Source organism: Chaetodon trifascialis, chromosome 23 (assembly GCF_039877785.1).
Source record: "Chaetodon trifascialis isolate fChaTrf1 chromosome 23, fChaTrf1.hap1, whole genome shotgun sequence".
Classification (NCBI taxonomy): Eukaryota; Metazoa; Chordata; class Actinopteri; order Chaetodontiformes; family Chaetodontidae; genus Chaetodon; species Chaetodon trifascialis.
This window is the reverse complement of record NC_092078.1, coordinates 13,273,189-13,298,551: the sequence shown is the minus strand read 5'-3', so window position 1 is coordinate 13,298,551 and position 25,363 is coordinate 13,273,189. Positions and strand designations below refer to the sequence as shown.

At 43.2% G+C, this 25,363-nt stretch overlaps 1 protein-coding gene across 1 annotated transcript in view; it reads left to right on the top strand.

Moving 5' to 3' along the window:
• dnah2 (dynein, axonemal, heavy chain 2) overlaps nt 1–25,363 on the top strand; it is a 55,204-nt gene that overhangs the window by 19,929 nt on the left and 9,912 nt on the right. The window contains exons 36-81 of the mRNA XM_070993817.1: nt 305–494; nt 588–768; nt 976–1,103; nt 2,475–2,627; nt 2,929–3,054; nt 3,914–4,132; nt 4,725–4,842; nt 5,345–5,481; nt 6,408–6,545; nt 6,678–6,836; nt 6,991–7,143; nt 7,635–7,726; nt 7,913–8,108; nt 9,169–9,393; nt 9,562–9,666; nt 10,476–10,664; nt 10,953–11,038; nt 11,205–11,335; nt 11,503–11,652; nt 12,222–12,389; nt 12,718–12,878; nt 13,204–13,343; nt 14,614–14,746; nt 14,846–14,985; nt 15,252–15,462; nt 15,651–15,767; nt 16,050–16,191; nt 16,794–16,963; nt 17,103–17,219; nt 17,347–17,511; nt 17,668–17,790; nt 18,034–18,182; nt 18,334–18,400; nt 19,387–19,537; nt 19,669–19,817; nt 19,995–20,128; nt 20,287–20,431; nt 20,603–20,802; nt 21,099–21,225; nt 21,598–21,784; nt 22,293–22,441; nt 22,664–22,847; nt 23,065–23,255; nt 23,422–23,613; nt 24,075–24,259; nt 25,017–25,251. Coding sequence (XP_070849918.1) covers nt 305–494; nt 588–768; nt 976–1,103; nt 2,475–2,627; nt 2,929–3,054; nt 3,914–4,132; nt 4,725–4,842; nt 5,345–5,481; nt 6,408–6,545; nt 6,678–6,836; nt 6,991–7,143; nt 7,635–7,726; nt 7,913–8,108; nt 9,169–9,393; nt 9,562–9,666; nt 10,476–10,664; nt 10,953–11,038; nt 11,205–11,335; nt 11,503–11,652; nt 12,222–12,389; nt 12,718–12,878; nt 13,204–13,343; nt 14,614–14,746; nt 14,846–14,985; nt 15,252–15,462; nt 15,651–15,767; nt 16,050–16,191; nt 16,794–16,963; nt 17,103–17,219; nt 17,347–17,511; nt 17,668–17,790; nt 18,034–18,182; nt 18,334–18,400; nt 19,387–19,537; nt 19,669–19,817; nt 19,995–20,128; nt 20,287–20,431; nt 20,603–20,802; nt 21,099–21,225; nt 21,598–21,784; nt 22,293–22,441; nt 22,664–22,847; nt 23,065–23,255; nt 23,422–23,613; nt 24,075–24,259; nt 25,017–25,251 — 7,108 coding nt within the window. The remainder of the gene's footprint in view (nt 1–304; nt 495–587; nt 769–975; nt 1,104–2,474; nt 2,628–2,928; nt 3,055–3,913; nt 4,133–4,724; nt 4,843–5,344; nt 5,482–6,407; nt 6,546–6,677; nt 6,837–6,990; nt 7,144–7,634; nt 7,727–7,912; nt 8,109–9,168; nt 9,394–9,561; nt 9,667–10,475; nt 10,665–10,952; nt 11,039–11,204; nt 11,336–11,502; nt 11,653–12,221; nt 12,390–12,717; nt 12,879–13,203; nt 13,344–14,613; nt 14,747–14,845; nt 14,986–15,251; nt 15,463–15,650; nt 15,768–16,049; nt 16,192–16,793; nt 16,964–17,102; nt 17,220–17,346; nt 17,512–17,667; nt 17,791–18,033; nt 18,183–18,333; nt 18,401–19,386; nt 19,538–19,668; nt 19,818–19,994; nt 20,129–20,286; nt 20,432–20,602; nt 20,803–21,098; nt 21,226–21,597; nt 21,785–22,292; nt 22,442–22,663; nt 22,848–23,064; nt 23,256–23,421; nt 23,614–24,074; nt 24,260–25,016; nt 25,252–25,363) is intronic.

Here is a 25,363-nt window from a genome sequence, read left to right as displayed (position 1 = left end):
GGTTGTCATAGTGGGATTAGTAACTGCAACATGTAATATATTAGTTCATGCTGGCACGTCTCATCTCGTATATCATTTATCACCATATCATATATTTATTTTTAAGGTGCAGCATAAAAAGCTAACATGCTACATGCAAATGCTACATCCAAGTCATGCAGTCATTGTCTTTTTTCAAGATTTCAATATGTGTTTATTGAATTTGTCTAATATTGCTTTAATACCAAGAACGAATGAAATCATATAATGAATATAGCTTTCCACACTGATTGTCGGGTGAATGTCCATGTTTGATTCTGCTCAGGTGTTACATGACCCTGACCACAGCGCTCCATCTTCATCGGGGGGGCTCTCCTAAAGGCCCTGCTGGGACTGGGAAGACAGAGACTGTGAAGGACTTGGGCAAAGCTCTAGGCATGTACGTCATTGTAGTCAACTGCTCTGAAGGACTAGACTACAAATCCATGGGACGCATGTACTCCGGCCTGGCACAGGTAGGCAAGAAAAGATGTGTGTGTTTTAATCGTCAGCAACTCTGTGTAATTGAGCTCTTAAATCTATAATGTCACTGTGTCCACGCTGAACAGACAGGGGCATGGGGGTGCTTCGATGAGTTCAACCGCATCAACATCGAGGTGTTGTCAGTAGTGGCCCAGCAGATCCTCTCCATCCTTTCTGCCCTCTCAGCTGGACAATCCAAGTTCCATTTTGATGGACAGCACATACGTCTGGTCTGGTCATGCGGCATCTTTATCACCATGAATCCCGGTAAATCAGAGCTGATGTGCAAATGTACACACTGCTGTATGTGACCACAGGTTGGTTGAAATGCCAACATTTTAATCATACAGTAGAAATAGAAATATTTTTATTGGATGTTTGGATTGTTTTTTGTGCGTCTTTGAAATCTGTGATAATTGTCTCTTTCTGTATGTATAATTCTAATCTTCTCTCTCCATTTGTATTTTTTCCTAGGTTATGCTGGTCGTACTGAGCTTCCAGACAACCTCAAGTCCATGTTCAGACCTATCTCCATGGTAGTGCCAGACTCCACTCTAATTGCTGAGATCATGCTGTTTGGAGAAGGCTTCAACAACTGCAAGGTGAGACCGCTCACGGAAAATTTATACTGGTAGTGTGCTTGGATGCCCTTATTTTTGAAGCCGGGCAAGCATTGGTCTGTTGGGTGTGACAGTAACAAGGAGTTGCAAGTCATCCAGGAACATGGAGATGTTGCTTTCCTCTTTGTTACTGTGGGAACTTTCTTAAACTCCCTCACTGACATCAGTTCACTAACCAGGCAACTTGTCTTTATAGCGGTTGTACAGTTAAATTAATTATGTATGGGCACTATTTTTACCCTGTACACAATTCTGAATACGCACTGATTTCCAAAGTGTATCTTGTTGAATGATCACAGCCTTAATGAAACATCCTCATTTTATGTGAAGAGCTCAGGCAATCAGCAGATGAGATTGAGTTCTTCTACACTGATAGAGATGCAATATCACCAAATCAATCTGATGAACTCAATCAAAAATACCATGGTTGCCTTTTCATGTCACCGCTACAGACTTCAAGGTTTTTTTCTTGATTTATCAAGTTTTTAACAGGCAAATTCCTGTTATTGTACTGTACAAGCCATTTAAAGTGATCTTGCTGGAAAATGTGAATGGCTGGAGCCTTGGCTGAACATACAGTGGTGGGTGTTGATCAATCTGTTTCCCTGTGATTTGTAGCTCCTTTTAGCTGGATGCGCTGATTTGAGATCAAAGTCAGAATGGGGTTTGGTGCAGAGCCAAGCTGTGAGGGCATTGTCGTGTGTAAGTGTGATGATTTCCACAGACACATGATTTTCTGGGACCAGAGCTAGAACAGGATTAGTGTTGACTCACCAGGGAGCTCTTGCTGCTTCATTCACTTTGTATGTGTGTGTTTATTTTGAGGGTGATGACAGAGTTGATGTGCATTAGTGTGCAGGCTATATTTGTTTGCTAAAAGAGTGATGAGAGGAAGTGATGGTGGTATGTGTGCTTCCTAGCCTATGTGTATTTAAGAAGATCCCGGTTATGCCTTGCACTTCCACATCAAGACCTATTTTGTTCCTTAGAGGCTTCAGCAAAATTCAACGCTAGCTGTGAATGTTCTTCCACTGAATGTGTAGATGCTGGGACAACTTTAGTGGCCATCCATACAGCATGAAGTCTATACAGACAAATGGATGTGACAAACACTTTCCATGCTCAATTCACATTATTCTCTTTTGCTGCAATGCAAGTTAGTGACATGTTTTACTGACACACTGCCCTGCAACCTCACCCTGGCTCATCTCTGGTTCATACTGCAAATTTAAATCCTGTTTGAGATGACATTTTGCCCTTCTCCCTCTGTCCTCCTTTGTGCCTTCCTTTCCTGTCTATGTCTGTATGTTACTATATGTCACTCTACCTCTGTCTCCATCTTTCTCCTCATAGCTCCTGGCTAAGAAGGTGTTCACACTGTACTCCCTGGCAGTGCAACAGTTGTCTAAACAGGACCACTATGATTTTGGCTTGCGTGCTCTCACCTCCTTGCTTCGCTATGCTGGAAAGAAGCGCCGATCTTGCCCCAATGTTCCTGATGAAGAAGTAGGTCTCTCTCTCTCTCTCTCTCTCTCTCTCTCTCTCTCTCTCTCTCTCTCTCTCTCTCTCTCTCTCAAGACTGTAACTTGCTTGGGAATAGTAAGTTACATGCTCATGCTACGTCTGCATGAGCTGGTATGTGAACTCAAGCTGTGCTGTCGTCTGTCTTTTAGTGTCCTGTATAACTCCAACGCCAAATCATTGGAGAACCATCACATTTGAATTTAAATGAACAAACAACTGTCTTTCAAATTAACTAAACTTTTCAATAGGAATGGTAATTGTCTGTTTGTATCTCTGCGCTCAGATCCTGCTAATGGCTATGAAGGACATGAACATTGCTAAGCTGACGTCTGCGGACCTGCCACTGTTCAATGGCATCACCCAGGACTTGTTCCCTGCTGTGGAAACACCGACTGAAGACTATGGCCAGGTATGTCAGCAGTCAGCATTTCTACTGTTTAGCTATTGTTTTGCTTTGTTGGCTCTGACTACATGACAATGTTCCCTCTTATTTGATCCCAAAATAGCAAAAGGTTGTCCTGAGAGTTGTCAGCTCCTCTTAATATAAACTGTAGCACCACTATATAGATAAACAGCTCCTACCAATATTGAAACTGGAATGCTCAGCAGAGTTAGACAGCATTTAGACACAACTACTGTCACTGCATCTGACATCTTACATTTAATGTATCTTGGTCTCTCTGTCTTTCTATGTGTCTGTCTGTTTAACTTAAGTGGAGTGTGTTGATAAGGTTTGCTGAAAAAATATACAGTAGATAACACAACTGTGTTTATGTAGCATGTGTCTATCTGAATCTTAATGCATAATTGACATGCAGTACTTGCAGTGCAGTTGGGAGGCTTTGATTAATTAGGACAATGGATTCACAGCCATGTGCTCTGATAGCCTTCACTGATTACTCATTTCTACCTTGAGCAGAGATGTCTTTCCACTGTGTCGAGGTTCAACCCTTGCTACTGTGTGGTTCAACTCCTGTCTGTTTGTCTGGCTCACTCTCTCTCTCTATGGTCACTTTTGTAACACAGTCAGTCAGTCAGTCAGTCAGTCAGTCAGTGTATCTTTTTTTTCATATATAGATACTTGTCAATCTATTCTTCTTACCTTTCATTATCAGTTACTTTCTCTCTTTGGTAATTTATATACCAAAATGGCCAAACGTAATTCAGCTTGGTACATCATGATCAATGTTTCATAATTATCTGTATATTTGCAGTGTCACTCAGGGTATCGCACTCACTCCCTCTCTTTTGCTGTCATTTTGGTGCAGTTGAAGGAGGCTATAGAGGCGCAGCTTCGTCAGAGCGGTTTGCAGGTGACTCCTTTTACCATGACCAAAGTCATCCAACTATATGAGACCAAAAACTCTCGACACTCCTCCATGCTGGTGGGCAAGACAGGGAGCGCTAAGAGTGTCACCTGGAGGACCCTGCAGAGTGCCCTCACGGCCCTGCACCACAGGGGAGTGCCTGGCTTCCAGCTGGTGCAGGTCGGTGTGGATGGAAAACAATACGCTGTAATGTATTAGCTAGTACTGCTGCTCAGTTTGAGGGTTGGGTTCTAGACAGTCAAATTCGCACAAACTGACAAATAACATCTGCTTCTGAAAAAACAGAGTTTCTTGTTTTAAATTCTAACTCTACACAAATTAGTCTGTTTTAGGTCAGGAAGTTCTCCAACTTTATTTTAGGAAATCATGAGCAAAACATGAAATTAAGGGACACATTATGAGCAGTGATTTTGTTTTATTATTGCTTGCTGTAGAGGACTCAAGTGTCTAAATACAATTGCCACCAAAAAGTGACTGTTGTCAGCCTTTTCCCATTTTATTCTGTTTGCTTCTTTGTATTTGCACCCAGTGAAAAATTTAGATTAAGTGGTTTGGTGGACTTGTTTACTGTTTTCATCATTACATGATCTTCTTACTGATCTGTCTATTTACTTCAGCAGCATGTATAACTAAAGTGTTACACACCCTAAAGACATATACTTGAAAAAGAGTCTTCAGTAATGATGATCTGCCATTATAATGCACTTTTTCTCATCTTGTCTTTCATTCTTTGGTCCCTGTGGCGCAACAGGAGTATCCTCTGAACCCCAAAGCAATGAGTCTGGGAGAGCTGTATGGAGAAAATGACCTCTCCACCAATGAATGGACTGATGGAGTGCTGTCCTCCATCATGAGATCAGCCTGTGCAGGTGCTGACACGAAAAACACATGTAGTACAAGTGAACACATACAAGGGACTGACGATTCTTCCTCTGCTCATTCCCCGTTCAAACCTCAATCCCTCCATCCAGCTCAACCGAATCCCGTTTTCTATCATTCGTTCATGCAGAAGCCTTAGTTGGCAATTTATTACTCTCTGACTGTTGCTTCAGACAGTGCATCTAGAATTTTTCTATGTGCACTTCTGCTTTGGAAAGTTGACATCATGGAGTACAGGGAAGCTGTATGTTACCGTATTGTGAATGTCCTTATGTGTCAATCATTGAACTCTTTTTGTGGTCAGTATGTAACTGGTTCTCAAACCAAAAATCCAAAGGTTGAAACTCAATTTCTTCTCAGAATGTTTTAATTGAAAAGGTAGAATGGTCAGCATTGCATAGACAAATTAATCCTACTGTCAGTTTAAATAAACATTTTATTTCTGTCACTTTTCCTTGTCTGTCACTCACTGCGTCTCCTCTCCACTCTTAGATGAGAAACCAGATGAGAAGTGGATTGTGTTTGACGGGCCTGTTGATACACTGTGGATAGAGAGCATGAACTCTGTTATGGATGACAACAAGGTGCTCACGCTCATCAATGGAGAGCGAATCTCCATGCCTGAGCAGGTGAGAGCAGAACTGGAAACAAGACATTTTCCACAAGACATGTTGATTTTTCTGGCGGAAAAGCACAGATGTGTCTAATAACATGAACGATGGCTTTGTCCTTTTCAAGTGTCCCAGTAAACCATGACAGTGTGACAGTGAGCCAGCATGCACGTGAAACTGAGGCAGCCATCAATAACCTGGGCTTTTCCTCCTTTTACATTGCAAAATGTCTTCCATTAAAAAGCCTTTTTAATGTAGGAACATGTGCACAGTGTGTGAAATATTGAAGTGGATTCATTGTGACCGTGTATACAGTCGACATAATTCGCATGTTGCAAGCTTTCACCAGTTTCCAAATGGAAAGCAGTGAATACGCAGTGACTAAAATGTCTTTTGTTGTCGGCAGCAGCAAACTGAGCTGTTTTGGTTTCTGTTTAGTAAATCCGACAAAGCAAAAGCACAAGGACGGGGTAAGATTAATAGCTTAAAATTGAGAAGGAGCCAGAGCATTCAAGTGACTTGATCCATTTAGCTGGCTCACGTCAGAAATGGAACAAAGTGACAGCCAACAAATCACCGCCATGTCTGTGTGCTTTACATGATTAAAAGAGGGAAGGAGCTTCAAGTAAAATTTACCCCTCAAACTAATGATCTGAGAAACACAATTCTCCACTTGAGACATAATGCATTAAAGCGAATGATCAAAAAGTCATTGTTTTAAGTTAATTAATTTAGCTGTTTCTTGAAATTGAAGTTGGCATTCTGTGTTTTGAGTAGAGAACATAGTAACATTGAAATGTACCTTTTACAATAACAGTAATCTGGTGCAATAAGATGTTGTCCCAGAAGAATAAACTAATAACTAAACAAAATCTAATTATCATGCATTATTATATTGTAGTCAATCAGGACAGTAATACTGTATTTAAATTCTTCTATCATAGGTGTCTCTGCTGTTTGAAGTGGAGAACCTGGCAATGGCCTCTCCAGCTACAGTGTCTCGCTGTGGGATGGTCTACAATGATTACACTGATCTGGGATGGAAGCCTTCTGTTCAGTCCTGGCTGGACAAGCGACCCAAGGTACACTTATAATAACTCTTTTTGTAAGAATAATTTGATTTGAAGGACATAACAAAACCTTCATGAATGACGATTTTATGACCTTACTTTATGCTACCCTCTCTCCTCCACCATTGCAACATTTCTCCACAGACTGAAGCAGACCATTTAAAATGTCTGTTTGAGAAGTATGTAGAGAGCACGCTGTACTTTAAGAGGAGCAACTGTAAGGAGCTGATTCCCATCACTGAGCTTAATGGAGTAACCTCTCTCTGCCGCCTCTATGACTCCCTAGCCACATCCAGCAATGGGGTATGACAAGCAGAGTGCAATCTGTAACCACTGCACATTCTAGTTTTCCAGCACACCTTAAATGTTGATCCTTAACTGCACTTGATGTTGATGCTGACATCATCTCGTAAGCATCCCCAGTATGAAGAACAATGTGATTCTCTCCCTTTCTCAGGTGAATACCTCAGACACAGAAAACTTGGGTAAGATGGTGGAGCTCTGGTTCACCTTCAGCCTTATCTGGTCCATCTGTGCCTCTGTTGACGAGGATGGACGCAAGAAGATAGACAACTTCCTACGGGAAATGGAGGGCAACTTCCCCATTAAGGTCCTCTGTAGAGCATAATATTTGTTTACACACGTATGACATACAATGTCAGCCACATGGCACCGCCTCTCTTCACTGGGTTCCTCGCTTGACCAGTGTTAGGTGTGCTGTAGGTTGCAACTGCTGTGTCTTAACTATATTTTGCTAATTGAGTTTGGGCCTAGGCGGCACAGGTAGTGCGCATGCCTCACAGCAAGAAGGTCACCGGTTCGATCCCCGGGTCGGGCGGGGCCTTTCTGTGTGAAGTTTGCATGTTCGTCCCGTGCATTCGTGGGCTCTTTCCGGGCACTCCGGCTTCCTCCCACAGACCAAAAACATACTCATTAGGTTAATTGTCCTTAGGTGTGAGTGTGAGTGTGAATGGTTGTGTTTATATATGTTGTCCTGTGATCAGCTGGTGACCGGTGGACACCACTGTCCATCAGCATATTGAATGAATCTGTCTCAGCATGCACCAACATTCTCTAAATTTTCTATGAAAACTCTTTCAGGACACAGTTTATGAGTATTATGTGGACACCAAGAACAAAACCTGGGCTTCGTTTGAAGATAAGCTGTCAAAGGACTGGCGCTACAATGCCAAGTAAGAAACCAGGTGGTCTTACGTAGCTGACATCTACTGTTGTGTATATGTATGTATGTACAGTATGAGCATGGGGATGTTTTATCCATTTCACTCAATGCCGATTCAGTTAACTTTTATAGATGACACAAGCTACCATCTACATCTACAACACATCAGTATCTCTCCCTCTACCCTCTCCTGCAGCGCTCCGTTCTATAAGATCATGGTTCCTACAGTGGACACAGTTCGCTACAACTTCCTGGTTAAGGCTCTGGTGTTGGGTCAGTACCCAGTGCTTCTCACGGGGCCAGTGGGCACTGGTAAAACCTCCGTGGCCCAGAGCATCCTGCAGGGATTAGATAAGAAGTGGGCCGCCCTCACTGTCAACATGTCTTCTCAGGTTAGGGCCTTGGCATGGTCTGTGTGTCTGTATGCCAGGTATGTGTTAATCTTCTAGAAAAAGTGTTACTGCAAAGAAAGGTCATTTTGGTAAGTGGTGTGATATCATCTTTGATATTTTATTATATTTTATGTTTATCTTCATTTGCATGTGTGTCTGCCCTCTTGTCTTTCCGTGAAGCTTAAGGTTATAATTGGAATATCCCCGTTGTGTCCTCCTGTGCCAGACATCCCTAGCCCTTGACTTAGTCTCATTAAAGACAAAGATAGGATATAAATCCCATGATATGGATTCACATGCTGTCCACTAGGCTGCAAAACACATGCTAAAGTAGAGTATACTTGCACAGAATTCACCCACAGATGCACAGGCTAGCACACACATCTCATCTGTCCACTAAATATAACTTTGGATGAGTCGCCATCACTCGCAGCATGAAATACGGTCACACTGAGATGATTGAGTACAGGTGTTGGATGTGCATGTTCATGTGCTTGTGCATATTTCTGTGTGTGAGAGCAACTGCCTCCATCCCACCACGTCATGGCTCTGAATAGCCTCCATCTCGGTTTTACTACAATTAGAGTCAAAGTGCTGCATTGCTCTAAGGCGGATGTCAGTGCTGGATGGCAGTGATGAAGGGCTATTAGAGAGCCCCCCCGTCCCTCTTTAACCACCATCACCATAATCACCATCACCCCCGCAGCCCAGCTCTAAGCTGGCAGCTCTCTCCCTCCCATTTTTCCCTCCTCTTTCTTCTGCATCTGTCTCATTTCCTGCCATATGAATTGATTCATATATATTTTCGGATAATTGCTCCTGATAAATCTTCTCTCTGCATTTTCCAGCTCTCTGTCCTTTACACACTCTGCTGCCTATAGTTCATCTGCACATCTGTTAAGTTCAGCTTTAGCTTCTTTTTTCTTACAGATGGTCTTGAATAAGACTTTTTAAAGATTTCAAAGGGTGTCCCCCAAGGTTCAATTTTAGCTCCTATACCCAGTACCATTCCATCTTTTCCATATCATCGTCTCTCTCTCTGTCTCTCCTCACTGTCCAGACCACTTCTAATAACATCCAGGCCATTGTGGAGAGCCGCATTGAGAAGAGGACCAAAGGTGTGTTTGTGCCAGCAGGTGGGAAGCGCCTGCTCTTCTTCCTAGATGATGTCAACATGCCAGCCCATGACCTCTTTGGCTCCCAGCCGCCACTGGAACTGCTGCGTCTCTGGATCGACTATGGCTTCTGGTATGACCGCCAGAAACGGACCCTAAAGTTTGTCAAGGTGAGAAAGTTTGGAGGCGTCCTTCATAATTGTCTTTCAATGACCATTCATGTTCAGTATGTGAGGCAAGAGCTTTACGTGTGAAATACGCTTCATTTCATAGATGTGTGGTCATTAAAGTCTGCAGTTTTCTGTTGTGTTTGTGTGTGTATTTGTCTGCTTTGTTAGGATATGTTCTTGTTGGCAGCCATGGGGCCCCCTGGTGGAGGGAGAACACACATTTCTGGCCGCTTACAGAGTCGATTCAACGTCATCAATATGACCTTCCCTAATGTGAGTCCTGCTGACAGTTTCCTCTCTTCACCTTTTTTCATTTACCACTGTGGACTACATGTGTCATTATAGCACTGTATTGAGTTTTACTTTAACTTTAATAGGCAAAGAAAATACAGACTCATAAATAAGAAATAAAATAAAAATACCCACGATATATAAATTAGTAGTAGTAGTAGTTTTGGCTTTTTGTCTTGTGTGTAGGATGAAGTTTTACCCACTAGCTATAGATAAATCATAATGATAATCACTGCAAAATTGTGCGCTCTCTCTCTCTCTCTCTCTCTCTCTCTCTCTCTCTCTCTCTCTCTTTCTCTTTCTTCTCTTCTCTCTCTCGTGTCCGACACAAAGAGGATTATGATAGTCCGAAAGCATTCCTGCCATCTTATCTCATTTCTTTGTCTTGTTTTGTTTTACTTGGCTCTCTCCACTCATTGTTCACTCCCTCTCCAGCTCACCTCTTGTCTCTTTTCAGTCTTTTTCAAAACTCTCTGTTGTTGTTCTCCTTTCAACCTTTCCCATCCATCTTTTCTCAGCACTTATTTGTTAGTCCCTCTCTTGACACCTCTCTTTGCCTGGCTTTTTGTGTTGCCACAAAAGAACAAACTAAATTTGCTTATGACACCTGACACTTTAGTTGCCTTGACTGTTGAATGTATGAAGTGGACAACATGAAACACAATTCCTATGCTGTTTTTCTTTCTCTTGACCAATACAGATTTGAAATACTCTCTGTGTATATTATTGATATGGCTGTATCATTCACAAGACATACCAAACATGAACAGACCTGTCTTCTCTGCATGCAGGAGTCCCAGATCAGGCGGATCTACAGCACCATGATCAACCAAAAGCTCCAGGGGTTTAAGGAGGAGGTGAAGCCCATTGGAGAGATTCTGACTCAGGCCACCTTAGAACTGTATTATGCTGTTTCAGCTCGTTTTCTTCCCACTCCAGCCAAGATACACTACCTCTTCAACCTCAGGGATATCTCCAAGGTACACAATAATACATAAAGAGGGGTTAGCTTGATGCAAGTATACCCACAGCACACACACGCACATACATACAGAACATACAGTGCTTGAAATGTGTTTTGATGAAAATACAACTGGATCCTTTTTAAAGGTAGTTCAGTGTAGGAAAGATTATTATCCCTGGCTGGCCAGGGCTAATTTAACTTGGTCACAATATATTTCTTTTGAATTTAAAATGCTTTATTAATGTGCTAATTGAAATGTTAGATGACATATGTCTGTTTTTGTTTTCTGTTCGACCCCTTCTAGGTGTTTCAGGGCCTGCTAAGAGCTCACCCAGACTTACACGACACCAAAAACAACATCACAAGACTGTGGATCCATGAGTGCTTCAGGTAACCATATTTCCCATAGTTCCAGCCACCTTGTGACAGTGTCTTCATGCATCATTATCCATCAGCTGAAGCCTAGGATATATCCAGTAGTGAGTGGTTTTCTACTTTTCTACTTTGTGTGTATACTTCATATTCTTTGTTGTGTGCGTTTTGTGGTTGATTTCAGAGTTTTCTCAGATCGGCTTGTAGATCACACTGACATGGAGGCCTTCATTGCTTTGCTGGGGGAGAAACTGGGCTCACTTTTCAACCTCACGTTCCACAACATTTGCCCAAACAAACAACTGCCAATATTTGGTACATTTATTATTGTACACACACATGCATGCACATTGCAATGACAATGTCACACCAATGAGTGTTGAAATATCCTTAAAGACAGGATGATGGATTGGTACTGGACTATGAATGTGTATACATGTACTTATTTATTATAGTTATTACTCTAACTGTGTGTGTGTCAGGTGATTTCCTGAGTGAGTCTCGTGTATATGAGGACCTACTGGACATGAAAGGTCTCAAAAAGTTCATGGAAACCCAGCTGGAGGACTACAACCTGACACCTGGCGTTGTGCCCATGAGCCTGGTGCTCTTCCGAGATGCCGTCGAACACAGTGCGTCTGTGAACACAACATACACACACACACACACACACATACACACACACACACACATACACACCTCCGGACTCACTCACTGAGCATAAAATTCTCCTGATGCATCACTTCCACTCATCACATTCTCTCCAGTCAACCCAGTGCATTACCACAATCAATATAAGAGGTCCTCTTCTGCAGTTTCATGATTCAGGCCCAGTTTGAAACTCCTTTGAAAAACACAGCAGGAGGCTCAGCTAAAAGCTCCCCTTTAGCTGAAAGAGAGAAGGCCTCGCAGCACCAGGCTCTGCACACACGTCCACACACATCAATGTGTCACTTCACCGCATGCCACTGCATATCAATACCACTGCATTACTACAGAAACAAAGGGAATCAGCACTTGGTTGTGACATGTATTGTTGGTTTGTATATGTGGGCAGGGATTTCAAGGGACACGGAAGTTTTGTGTCAATATTAGAACAGAAAAAGAAGAGAAATTCTTTTCAGTTGTACAAACCACACAGGGTAATTATAAGAATGCTGTAAAGAAAGGTTTTGATAATATTTTTGTCTTTCCTCCACAGTAACACGTGCAGTGCGTGTCATCAGTCAGCTCAGGGGCAACATGCTGCTGGTTGGTGTTGGGGGCTCTGGTAGACAGAGTCTGTCTAAGATGGCTGCCTCCATCTGCGAGTACCAGGTGTTCCAGGTGGAAGTCACCAAGCAGTACCGCAAACAGGAGTTTAGAGAAGGTGAGATTAAATGCACTACTATTATATTCACAGATATCTGTGAAAGGGGATGTATTACTGCCCCACTTCTTTCTTTCTGGAAGTAACTCTCTGGTCTGGAAATTTAAACACGAGATGATGGATGGAAATTAAACAAGATTAGAACAACCATGGACTCACATATACACTTTAATATTCACCACCAAGCATGACTAAAGCTTTAGCACCCGGTTGGCTGACCTGAATTCAGTTTTCGATTAATTATCTCCACTTTTGTACAGTCAATTCCTTTAATCTCACCTTCAGTTAGCTACAATACAAAAGGTGTTTTTTCTGTCCTGGCTTTCAGACATCAAGAAGCTGTACCGCTTGACCGGTGTGGACAACAAACCCACAGTCTTCCTGTTCAATGACACCCAGATTGTGGATGAATCCTTCCTAGAGGACATCAATAACATCCTGAGCTCTGGAGAGGTGCCTAACCTCTACAAGCCAGATGAGTTTGTCGAGGTCTGTATTGTCTTCAAATTGTTTTTGACCCCGTGCTTGCCTCCCTATTTTCATGTCTATTTGCACACTTTAATACTACTAACTATAGAGGTTTGGTATCCTTGGTCAAATTAATGAAACCTCTGCTGGATATAAGATATGGTTTTATGATCACTTGTAACATTTTGCTGATTTTCTCAATTTCTGAATATGGCTGACTTAAGTCTGCCCTTGAAATCTTCCATAAATCCAGTATGTATTTGACAGTTTGACATACATCATGTGCATCTATAGATCATTGAAGTAAGATTAAAAACACGTGTTTCTGTTGCTGTTCTACACCTAGGTATGCAATGCTCTGTCAGAGTCTGCCAGGAAAGACAAGGTGGTGGAGACTCCTGACTCTTTGTTCAGTTACCTGATAGAGCGAGTCAGAAACAACCTTCACATAGTTCTCTGCATGAGCCCGGTGGGAGAGCCCTTCAGGTTGGTTCTGATACTGTTTCCTGCTGCACACTGCATCCTATCATATATCCTGAGTCACAACATGTTCCTTCCTCCTCTTTCTTCTCCTCTCCTCTCTTTGAGAATCCTACTTGCGCTTTATGGAAATGAGTACAATTTGAATCACATTATAGTCCTTATAGCTGAAGAGTCACAGCATTTCAGCAGCTTCTCTGTAGCCGCCTTATGTGCATTGTTGCCCTAACAGGGGATTACTTGAAACAAAGTATTTTCATTTCATTTTATAGTGATTTTATTTTACACACAATTAAATACTGGCCTTCACAGTTGTGTTGATAAAGTGCCCAGTAGTCTGTATTTCTATAGTTAGACAGATTTTTGCAATTATCTTAAATTAATTGAGTGAATATATGCTTGTTACTGCTCTGTACTCTGCTGCTGAAAACTGTAAAATTAGTGCCTCTCCCTGAGAGGCACGCCTACACTGTGGACTGTGAGTCGTGCCTCGCCATGAGACAGTATGTTAATGGATTATTGACGGCAGGTCTTGAGCAAATCAGGTCGAGTAACTCGGGTGATTCTATTGCAAGGACATGAGGCTTAGTGTGTTAACAAACAGTGTGGATGCTGTGACAGAGAGGGTCAGTTGTCTGCACACACACACACACACACACACACACACACACACACACACACACACACACACACACACACACACACACAGATGAAGTATGCACACAGACAGATGCACATTTTCTGTTTATCATTCACTCTTTCTCTTGTCACACAGATTCTTCTCACAAAACACCTCTCCCCCTCAGGCACTGATGGCCTGGCTGTAATTAGTGGCACAGGGTAGTGGTGACACATAATGCTGCTAATTGGGCTAGCAGGCACCGTTACCCAGAGCTAACCATTCTCTGTGTTACAAGGCATCATGGCCCTCTAAACACTAGCTGCTAGCAGGATCCATATCACGTTGCCAGAGCGCAGGGAGCCCTGCTACACCAATTAAGCGGGTAAATTCACTGACTCACATTGTAGGTCTTGAGTATACTCTGCTCTACATTGCTGTAGGACGTTCTCTCAAAATGAGCCTGTTGGGAGCTTTTGTGTCATTCTGCCTGAGGCTAGTCAGTGTTATTTACACATCTATTTTAAGGTACCCATCTGAAACTGCCAAATGTACCTGCTCTAGTATACAGACCCTGTGTCTTCAGGGCTATGGTGGGGATCACTGCATCAACAAATTATTTCCGAATAAAATTCAGAAATGTCTGGTTGCCAACAGGAAACGTATCCTCCAGTACCCAGCCCTCGTCAACTGCACCTCCATTGACTGGTTCTGTGAGTGGCCCAAAGATGCTCTGCTGGAGGTAGCTGAGAGGTACTTGGATGGGCTGGAGCTGGGCTCCTTGGAAGGGGTGAGGAATGCAAGCACACAGACATAAACCTACATTTGTTGTATCTGCTGTTATCTGAATGTCAGACCATCTTTTTACATATGTTGCATGATGTTTTAGATCCAAACAAAGGTTGCCAGCATCTTTGTCACCACACACCAGTCAGTAGCAGAGGTGTCCCAACGGATGAAGTTGGAGCTGAGGAGACATAATTATGTGACTCCCACCAACTACCTGGAGCTGGTGTCTGGATACAAGAAGTAGGCATCTCATCTTCAGTGTTTCTCCTTCATTTGTTCTCACTTCACTGCTTCATATGTGTCTTCAGGATCACATAGATGGATAACAAAGATACACTACGCTTGTCCTGTTATAGTCTTGGAGTATGAGTGCACACACCTTAAGTAAAGATACATCACCTGTGGGTGCTTTGGATAATTTGGGTGTTATGTGCATCAGATTAGACCCAAACCAGAACAATCAGGAGCACAACACTACCCTGTTTAATGTGTGCGTGTCAATCCAGGCTGTTGGCAGAGAAACGCAGTGAACTGGGGGAACAGGTGAACAAGCTGCATAACGGCCTTTTCAAGATCAGTGACACAAGGGAGAAGGTGGAGGCCATGTCTGTAGAGCTGGAGGAGGCCAAGAAGCAGGTGGCCGAGTTCCAGATACAGTGTGATGAGTACCTGTCCGTCATTGTGCAGCAGAAGATAGAAGCTGACAAACAGCAGAAGGTGAGATTAAAGTAATAGTTTGATTAAGGCATTTGCAGACTTCACATCCACCTGACTTAACAAATCACAAAGAAAAAGTTTATGTTAGTGGCTCATGTTTGGATGGGTGTGTGGTAGTTGGCTAATAGGAAAGAAGCATATAATAGTCAATGACACATTGGAGTATGTTTGTGTGTGCTTGTGTTGAGGCGGTGAGTGCTAACAGTGAGAAAATCGGGGCAGAGGAGTTACAGTGTAAAGCCATGGCTGAGAATGCACAGAGAGACCTGGATGAGGCCCTGCCTGCCCTGGAGGAGGCCATGAAGGTAGATCCATGCCCTGTTGACTGCTTTAATCTTGCCAGTCCCTCTATGTTGGTAATTTTGTCTTCACTGCATGAGCTCACTTTGTTCATTATCATGTCTGGTTGAATTGTCATTTGATGAGTAATGATTGACCTTTCAGTATTGACTGCTCTATTCGTCCTCTGCACAAATGTAAGAGCCTTGTCATTTGAGTGTGTGCTTTCTGTCTGTCTACATTTGAAAACGACTCAGCAAGCAGTATCCCCCGCCTTCTCAAATCTCCCTTTGTCTCTTTGCGCATAGGCTCTGGAGTCTCTGAATAAGAAGGACATGACAGAGATCAAGTCGTATGGCCGTCCCCCAGCACTGGTGGAAACAGTGATGCAGGCTGTCATGACCCTTCTAGGCAAAGAGCCCACCTGGGCAGAGGCCAAGAGACAGCTGGGTGAGAGACAGCAACAGTGCAGAGATTAGGGATGGATGAGGAGAGTTAGGCAAAGAAATAAAGTAATTGAGAAAAGTGAAACTGCTATGCTAATCGCTTTTGCCCCAGAAGCAAACCGGTCAAAACCACACGAGGACAGATTGTGTACAGTTACACTTAAAGAAAAGAAAGATGTAACTGGAAGGAAGGGGGTTGTACTTATGCTCCATTAGAAGTGCCATCATTAATGACCTTGGTAAAAATTCAGCCTGGGACTTGTTTTTACCATTATGGCAATGGATTGCAATTAAAATTGTCTTTAAGTTATTACTGAACTAACATGTCTTATATAGAATTTATCAAACAGATTATGACAAATTCATTTTTAAGGATTGACCCTAAGCCTAATGACAAAGCTGTGGAGTTGTCGCAAAATTGGATGACACAAAACAGGTTCACAGATTTGGGGAGAATATAACAAAAGTCCAAAACAGGACAGCACTTCTTTCCTTTGAGAGCAATGACTTAATGAAACTGAGAGCTGCATATAAGAGAGATTTGGCAAAAAATGTTTTGTTCTTCATGTTTGTCTGACCTATTTGACCTTGGAATGTTTCTGGCAGGGGAGTCCAACTTCATCAAAACGTTAGTTAACTTTGACAAGGACAATATATCGGACCGTGTGTTGAAGAAGATTGGCCAGTACTGCAGACAGGTAGACTTCCAGCCAGAGATCATCGGCAAAGTATCGCTGGCTGCAAAGTCCCTCTGCATGTGGGTCAGAGCCATGGAGGTAAGAAGGTGTCTGCTGTCTACCAACACACACACACACATATGCACTCACAAAATCAAAATCACAAAACAATGAGACTCCTATTGGTTAAATGAATATATGAAGCAAAACTAAATCCATGTGTATACTCTTCCTCCAGGTTTATGGACGTATCTACAGGGTGGTAGAGCCAAAGCGAGCCCAGCTGAATGCTGCCATGGCCCAGCTAGCAGAGAAACAGGCTGCACTGGCTGAGGCCCAGAACAAACTACGAGAGGTACGGAGTCCCAGTGCATCTAGCCACCGGCTTGATAAATGTTTAGACGTTAGCTCAAGTTAAATCAAGTTTATATACAAGTGCAACAGTATTGTAATAGATCAGATTTACTTGCGTGTGTGAGCAGGTGGGGGAGAAACTAGACCAGCTGAAAAAGCAGCATGGTGAGAAGCTGGCCATGAAGGAGAGTTTGAGGAAGAAGTCTGATGAGATGGAGGTGAAGCTGGACCGAGCTGACAAGCTGGTGACTGGACTTGCTGGAGAGAGGGTCCGCTGGGAGGAGAGAGCTGCTGTAGGCCATACACGTGCACACACACATACACAGCAAAAATAATAACCCTTCTCCTTACAATTGGTCCTTTCAAGTCGCCAGCAAGAAGCAGGCAGATCATATAAAACATAACTCACACACGCCTATGTAACTTGCATGTGTGTGTGTGTGCTTCAGGGTCTTGAAGAAAACATGGGATACCTCGTTGGAGACTGTTTGCTAGCAGCATCTTTCCTGTCCTACATGGGACCCTTCCTTTCCAACTATAGAGATGAGCTGCTTGCCATCTGGATGAAGGAGGTGAGACACAGACACACACACACACACACACACACACACACACACACACACACACACACACACACACACACACACACACACACGCACACACACACACACCTCATAAAAACATATATCCTGCTGTGCAGTTCTACCGGTGCTCACAAATTGATGGTTGTATTTCCAACTAAGCCCATGTTTTACCCTGTTTTTTTTTCTCTCTTTCTTTAACTCCATCTCGCTCTCGGTTTGTCTTCCCCTCAGGTTCGGGACTTAGATATCCCATGCACACCAGGGTTCAGTTTTGCAGTTTTCCTGTCCAAGCCTACAGCAGTGAGGGACTGGAACATTCAGGGCCTACCGTCTGATGCATTCTCGACTGAGAATGGAGTCATCGTCACCCGAGGGAACCGGTCAGTACAGGAAGACACAACCTGTTGACAAAGGGTTTATTAACTGCATTTGGGTTTATCAGTCTTGGATTTGGTTGCCTTCGCTGTACAGAATATGTGTTTTGTACTGTAAGTACAAGTTGCTTCTTTTATTTCTGTCCCGTCTTTCAAGATGGCCACTGATGGTGGACCCTCAAGGTCAAGCTCTGAAGTGGATCAAAAATATGGAGATGAAGAGAGTAAGAGATTCCTTTTCAGTTATTGTGTCATTACATTTCTGGAACAATCTTGGTTGTTTGGGTGTCTGCATAGGAAACAGTTTGTGAATAAAAGATTTTCCGGAGAAGACAGGAAATGCAGTCAAATTCTGCTCTTATTTTATTGAATTAATGTAGTTGCAGCTAGTAGTATTCAGTATTCCGCATTTAGTTTCTCGTTTATTGCTGAGTAAAACCCTGGAAACCCTTGTTTTGTCAGTGTTGTCAGCACAGTTCTGATGATGTGTAAAACTGCTTCTTAGAACTGGCCCAAGGAAAAGAATTTATTTCATAATGGATAGGAAACATCTCTTTGTCTCTCAAATGAAGTTAGACAATTTAACATGATACCAGTTTCTGTTTTTCTGCCTCAAGGCATATTCACATTTCAGCAGAAAAACAAGGCTCTGACTCTGCACGTTTCCCACTCTGGAACTCCCAGTGGCACTGCACCGAGTGTTGTTAGCAGTAGAGTGCTACTTTTCAGACAGTGTTTTTGTAACGAACCTGGTTGCTTCATCTGCATGCTAATGCATCGCCAACCAAATATCCATTTTGAGCCAGTTTTGTATTCAGGTTTGGAAATTAAAAATTTGTTTTCCATCCACCTTTCACTTCAAACAGCAGTGAACAGTTGGCTGTGCCCACAAAGGCCGGGGCAACCCAAGCTGAGGATGCATCCACAGACATCCACAAAGCATATAAAATAATGAAGGGAATACACGATGATGGGAATACACCTTCACTTCCCACGATCGTTGATACTTTTCACTTGCTCTCTTTAAAGCAGTTTCAACAGGCTGTGTTTTGGTGTGCGTGTTATCTCTGTTCTGTTTCTCCAGCTGCACTCAGGTCTCTCCTGCAAAAGAGACCTTGAGCTCAATGAGACGGCCTAACTAAATAAAGATTATATATGATTCATTTCTCTTTCTGTGCTCCTGTGTGTTTCTGTGTGTTCACATGTTCAGGGTCTGAAAGTGATAGACTTTCAAATGCCAGACTACCTGCGGGTGCTGGAGAATGCCATCCAGTTTGGGAATCCTGTTTTGCTGCAGAATGTCCAGGAGGAGTTGGAGCCCTCTCTCAACCCGGTTCTTAACAAGTCCCTGACACGGATAGGTCAGTCAGACACACAGACACGCACTCAATATTTGTTTCCTATATTTTTCTGAAGATATATTCAAATAAATATGAGGAGTGCCTGAATCTATTGTCTGTAAGGGTGTGCGTTTGTGTGCACTTTCTTCCAGGTGGCAGGCTGCTGTTGAAACTGGGTGATAAGGAGGTGGAGTACAGTCCCGAGTTTCGTTTCTACATCGCCACCAAGCTGTCTAACCCCCACTACACACCAGAGATTTCTACAAAGACCACCATAGTCAACTTTGCTGTCAAGGAGCAGGTCTGTGTGTGTTTGTGTGTGCACATCTGTGTGTCTTCTTCTGCAAGTTTTGACTCGATTTCACTACAGCACACTTATCTATGTGTGTGTATCCTCATTTGTGTGCACATACATTTTGAGAGTATGAGCTGCTGCCTTGAATTGTCTGTGTATGGGATTATGTGTGTGTATGAGCAGGGTCTGGAAGCCCAGCTACTGGGAATTGTGGTGCGTAAGGAGCGTCCGGAGCTCGAAGAGCAGAAAGACTCTCTGGTGATCAGCATTGCCTCTGGCAAGAGAAGCCTGCAAGAGCTGGAGGATGAGATCCTCAGGTTGTTCAGATGACATTTTAGAACACTATGACCTTTGATTTTTTTCATACGTATGTTATTATTACATATTACCATTTTTTTCTAGATATGATGTATTATAATTTGATATATTCGGAAATGATATGTTATGTTATATGTACTGTATGTGTGTCTACCAGGCTGCTGAATGAGGCGACTGGCTCACTGCTGGATGATGTGCAGCTGGTGAACACCCTGCAGACAAGCAAAGTGACAGCCACCGAGGTTTCAGAGCAGCTGGAGATCAGTGAACAGACCGAGATCAAGATTGACTCTGCTAGAGAGGTCAGGTGTATGGATGAAGGGATTGGGGATTGGGGTCTCATGATAAATTGCATACCTTTGGTGTTTTGGACCATTTGTAAGCCATCACTGGGGTTTCTGGAGAATTGATAGGCATTTGTTATTCGTTTATAGACTACATATTTAATGAAATTGAAATCGCTCTCTTAACAGGCCTACCGCCCATGTGCCCAGCGGGCCTCCGTTCTCTTCTTCATCCTAAACGACATGGGCCGCATCGACCCAATGTACCAGTTCTCCCTGGATGCCTACATTAACCTGTTCAACCTCAGCTTAGAAAAGAGCAAGCGCAGCCACAAGCTGGAGGAAAGGATTGCCAACCTCAATGACTACCACACGTATGCAGTGTACAGGTAAACAAGGACACATTAAGAGAAGCTCTTTCCATAGGTGGTGTCTTCGGGCAGGTGAGTCAAGCGAATTCCAGTCAGAAAATGTTTTGTATGGACAGAGTGCTTTACAATTTGTCTCTCATTCACCCATTCATGTACACAAAGCGACATGGGGTTCAGCGTCTTGTCAACAGCAATTTGGCATGGGGACTGAAGGAGCTGGGGGTCAAACTGCCAACCCTGCAGACATGCTGTAGTATCACACACACTATGTCTGTAGAGTTACTCTAGCTAACTCACTGTGTTATCATCTCTAGGTACACGTGTCGTGGTCTGTTTGAGGTCCACAAGCTGCTCTTCAGCTTCCAGATGTGTGCCAAAATCCTGGAGGTGGCTGGCAGACTCAACATGGATGAGTACAGCTTCTTCCTCCGAGGAGGGATTGTAAGAAAACACAGAACACACGCAGAAATCTTCTTTATGCCTTATTTCATTTGAGATAATCCAACAAAATACAGTCATTTATTTTCAAAGGCTTGCAACACACTTAATGCCCCAAAAGACGTTCCACTGTATATTTAAATGTTGATCCATGTAGATTTTATGCTTCATTCACAGTGTGTTTTCCCAAGCTTGCCAAAGCCAGTAGGAGATGCGTTTTCCATGACTACCTGTCTTCACCAGTGAATTTGTTACTGTGCCTCGGACAGCCATGATTCTGTGTGACTGATGTGTTGGTGGATTGTTTGGTCTATTTATTGATGCACCCATGCGCGAATAGTTTGACTACTGATTCATTGATGGGTGTTTTTCAAGGTACTTGACAAGGAGGATCAGATGGACAACCCCTGTCCCAGTTGGCTGGCAGACTCCAGCTGGGACAACATCACAGAGCTGGACAAGCTGCCCAACTTCCATGGCATCATGACCTCCTTTGAACAGTACCCCCGGGACTGGAACCTTTGGTTCACCAGTGCTGAGCCAGAGAATGCCACACTACCAGGTCTGTGTGTGTTGTGGGAGGATTTATTTTTCTTTTGTGCTGTGTTGCTGCGGAAACTCCTTCCCACTTTCAACAATGAAGTTGAATCATGCTCTACAGGCAGGGTGGATATATCGATGTGTGATAAAGGCAGCTTGTTCATGCTGCTGTGCATTTACATGTTTCAAGTTGTGGCTAAAATATTACACTTTGACAACATTGAACATATCATACCTTTAAATGCTTTCTGTGTTTGATACAGGATATTAACCCCCTGTGATTATAAACATGTGTATTCTCCTCTGCTATTTCTTACAACTGAGGATCTGTTAATGGGTGGTTCACTGCAGAGCAGCCCCTCTCTGCTGAAGTATACTTCTTTCAGCCATCCACCTCATTGTATCCTTTGCTCACTACCCTTTTCATTTCTTTTTTACTCAGCTCTCTTAATAATCACGCTAATCATACATCTACTTCACCCCTGAATTCCCTGGTGTCACCTTTCCTCTCTGTTTTTTTTTCCTTTTAGGTGATTGGGAGAATAACTGTAATGAGCTCCAGAAGATGCTGATAGTGCGCTCCCTGCGTCAGGACCGTGTGTCCTCGTGCGTCACCTCCTTCATTGTTCACAACCTCGGCTCTCGCTTTGTGGAGCCGCCTGTTCTCGACATGAAGGCTGTGAGTGGCAGCTGTTATCCCTTTCATCCTTGTTGCTTCTTCTCCCTTGACTATTAGTTTCGAAGCTTTGAATGTGAATGAAACAAATGTTTTAGATGTCTCAGTTGTGTAATTGCAGCTCACTTGAAAACTTCATTTCACAAAGCCCAACAGTGTTTCTGTTAGGTGTCAAGTGAGGTAGACCGTGTTTGCTCATTCTCACGTTCTCTGCCCTCTCCTCAGGTTGTGGAGGAATCCACCTGCAGGACTCCTCTGATCTTTGTTCTGTCTCCTGGGGTGGACCCCACAGGAGCCCTGCTGCAGCTGGCTGAGGCCTCTGGCATGAGCAAACGCTTCCATGCTCTCTCTCTGGGCCAGGGTCAGGCCCCCATCGCCAAGAGCATGATAGAGGAGGGCATAAAGAATGGTACAATTCCATCTATGCTCTCTCAAAGTGCTCTTCTGTTACCTGATTTACTATGTTGCTGTATCATTTTTTTCCTCCCACAGGTTTTTCTTTTGTGCATTTTCTTCCTCTTATGGTCACCCAAGATTACCCAAACACACAAAAGCAACTAGAGATGACCAAGAAAATCTAAACAAATCCTACCAGCTTCTCTCAAGCCCTCTTTTTCTCTGCCCAGGTCACTGGGTGTTCCTTGCCAACTGCCACCTCTCTCTCTCATGGATGCCTGAGCTGGACAAGCTGGTGGAACAGCTACAGGTGCAGAAGCCCCACGCAAACTTCAGACTGTGGCTTAGCTCTTCACCACACCCAGAATTTCCCATTACCATCCTGCAGGCTGGCATCAAGATGACTACTGAGCCTCCAAAGGTGCTTGTGCTCACACATTCCAATTTCCAGACATAAGATATTTACAATGCAGGCATATATGCATGATATACATGGCAACAAATTTACAATCTGTTTTACTTGCTTACATATATTTTACACACGCAACACCCTCCATAGTGTTAACGATACCCCCTGCTGTTCTCAGGGTGTGAAAGCCAACATGAAGCGTCTGTACCAGTTGGTGACGGAGGCCCAGTTCAACCGCTGTTCAAGACCCATCTTGTACAGGAAGCTGCTCTTCTCCCTCTGCTTTTTTCACAGCATCCTGCTGGAAAGGAAGAAGTTTCTACAGCTGGGCTGGAACATTGTCTATGGCTTCAATGACTCTGACTTTGAGGTGAGGGCCTCTTGTGATAGTGAAGGAAACAGTGACAGGTGTTGGAATGAACAGAGCATAATAGAAAGATTACTCTCCTGTTCAGTCCAGTGAAGATCTACTGAGTGATGCAGTGAAGATGATCAGGATATAGTTGTAGCTGTGATGGAAATGATTGACTTAGATGCATCGTTGATGATGTCCTCTTCAGTAATCTGCTCTAAATTGCAAATATAGACTTAATCAAAAAAGTCATCTTATACCCTGTCAGAGTGAGGGCCAGTTAGACTAATGAATAATGACAGTCTAGTTAGGATGCATGATATTGAATCCCATTTACTGCATTTGTTAACATTTCTTCCTCTCCTATCTATTTTTACTGTTTCTGTCTACTTTGTATAGCAGATAATTTTACTTTCCCTTGATCTGTATCTGCATTTTAAAGTCAGTCTGTTAAGATCATTGTCTCAATGCCCCCCTAGGTGAGTGAGAGTCTGCTGAGTCTGTACCTGGATGAGTATGAGGAGATTCCCTGGGATGCACTGAAGTACCTCATTGCTGGGGTCAACTATGGAGGTCATGTCACAGATGACTGGGACAGACGTCTTCTGACCACATACATCAATGACTACTTCTGTGATGCTGCGATAAACCAGCCCTTCTTCAAGTGAGACACACATCATAGTGTACTAATGTTTCTTGCTAATAATTTATTATGCGTCAACAAAAAAGTATGAATTGTAGATGTACACATGCCTGGACATTTTGATAATTTAGTCTTCAAATGCACACAGTCTCACTGAAAACACATTTTTCCCTGGTTGAAGCAAATTCCAGCTGCCAATTGAACCGCCCGCCTCGGTTCCTGGCAGGTCATAGAGTGCCAGCACCACCAAGTGGACAATCATATTATTACATCTGAAGACATTCAGACACTTTGTTGCACTTTTCATCCTCTGTTACTTCCACAAATCCTGTGTCCACTCCCTTCGCTTCTAACTGACCACACAAAATATTTAAGGGGAAATCTCTGTAAAAAAAAAAAAAACGTTCAGTGCATCAGCTCAAACCGACACAGACCGTACAAAGAAGACTGTGCATCCACTCCGTATGTGTGTATTTAAGGATACGTTTTCAGGCACTCTTAACGTTCGGACAGAATGGGTTATCAGAAAGTTGTAGCTGTGGTATAGGACAGTGAGCTGCTCCCCCTTGAATAGAATACACTATCGCTTAAGTATATTCTTGTCATTTATATGAGAAGGCTTTTTTATTGCTGTACTTGCATTATTACTAGTCACATTGTTAAAGCTAAAGTAAGTCCATTTTCTATTGAATTATTGTACCTTTGTTGTATTATTATTCATCAGTTTTTATAAATGAAATCACTGACTTTGCTTTCTGATAACCCTTGTTTCTGTCAGGTTGTCCTCCTTAACCTCCTACTACATCCCCCGAGACGGTCCTCAGTCCTCCTACAAGGAATATATCAGCATGCTTCCAGCCACAGAGCACCCAGAGGTGTTTGGCCAGCACTTTAATGCCGACATCGCCAGCCAGATCGCTGAGAGCAGGACGCTGTTTGACACCCTGCTCTCCTTGCAGCCCCAGGTCACCAGTCCCACCGCTGCGGGGGCCAGGCCCAGTAGAGAGGATAAGGTAAGGAGAAAGCAAGGTGAGAGATAAAATGGCTTAAGATGAGACCAACAATTTTTATATCTACGCTGTGGTTGAGCAATACAACATACAACATACAGTAAGTTTCATCTCT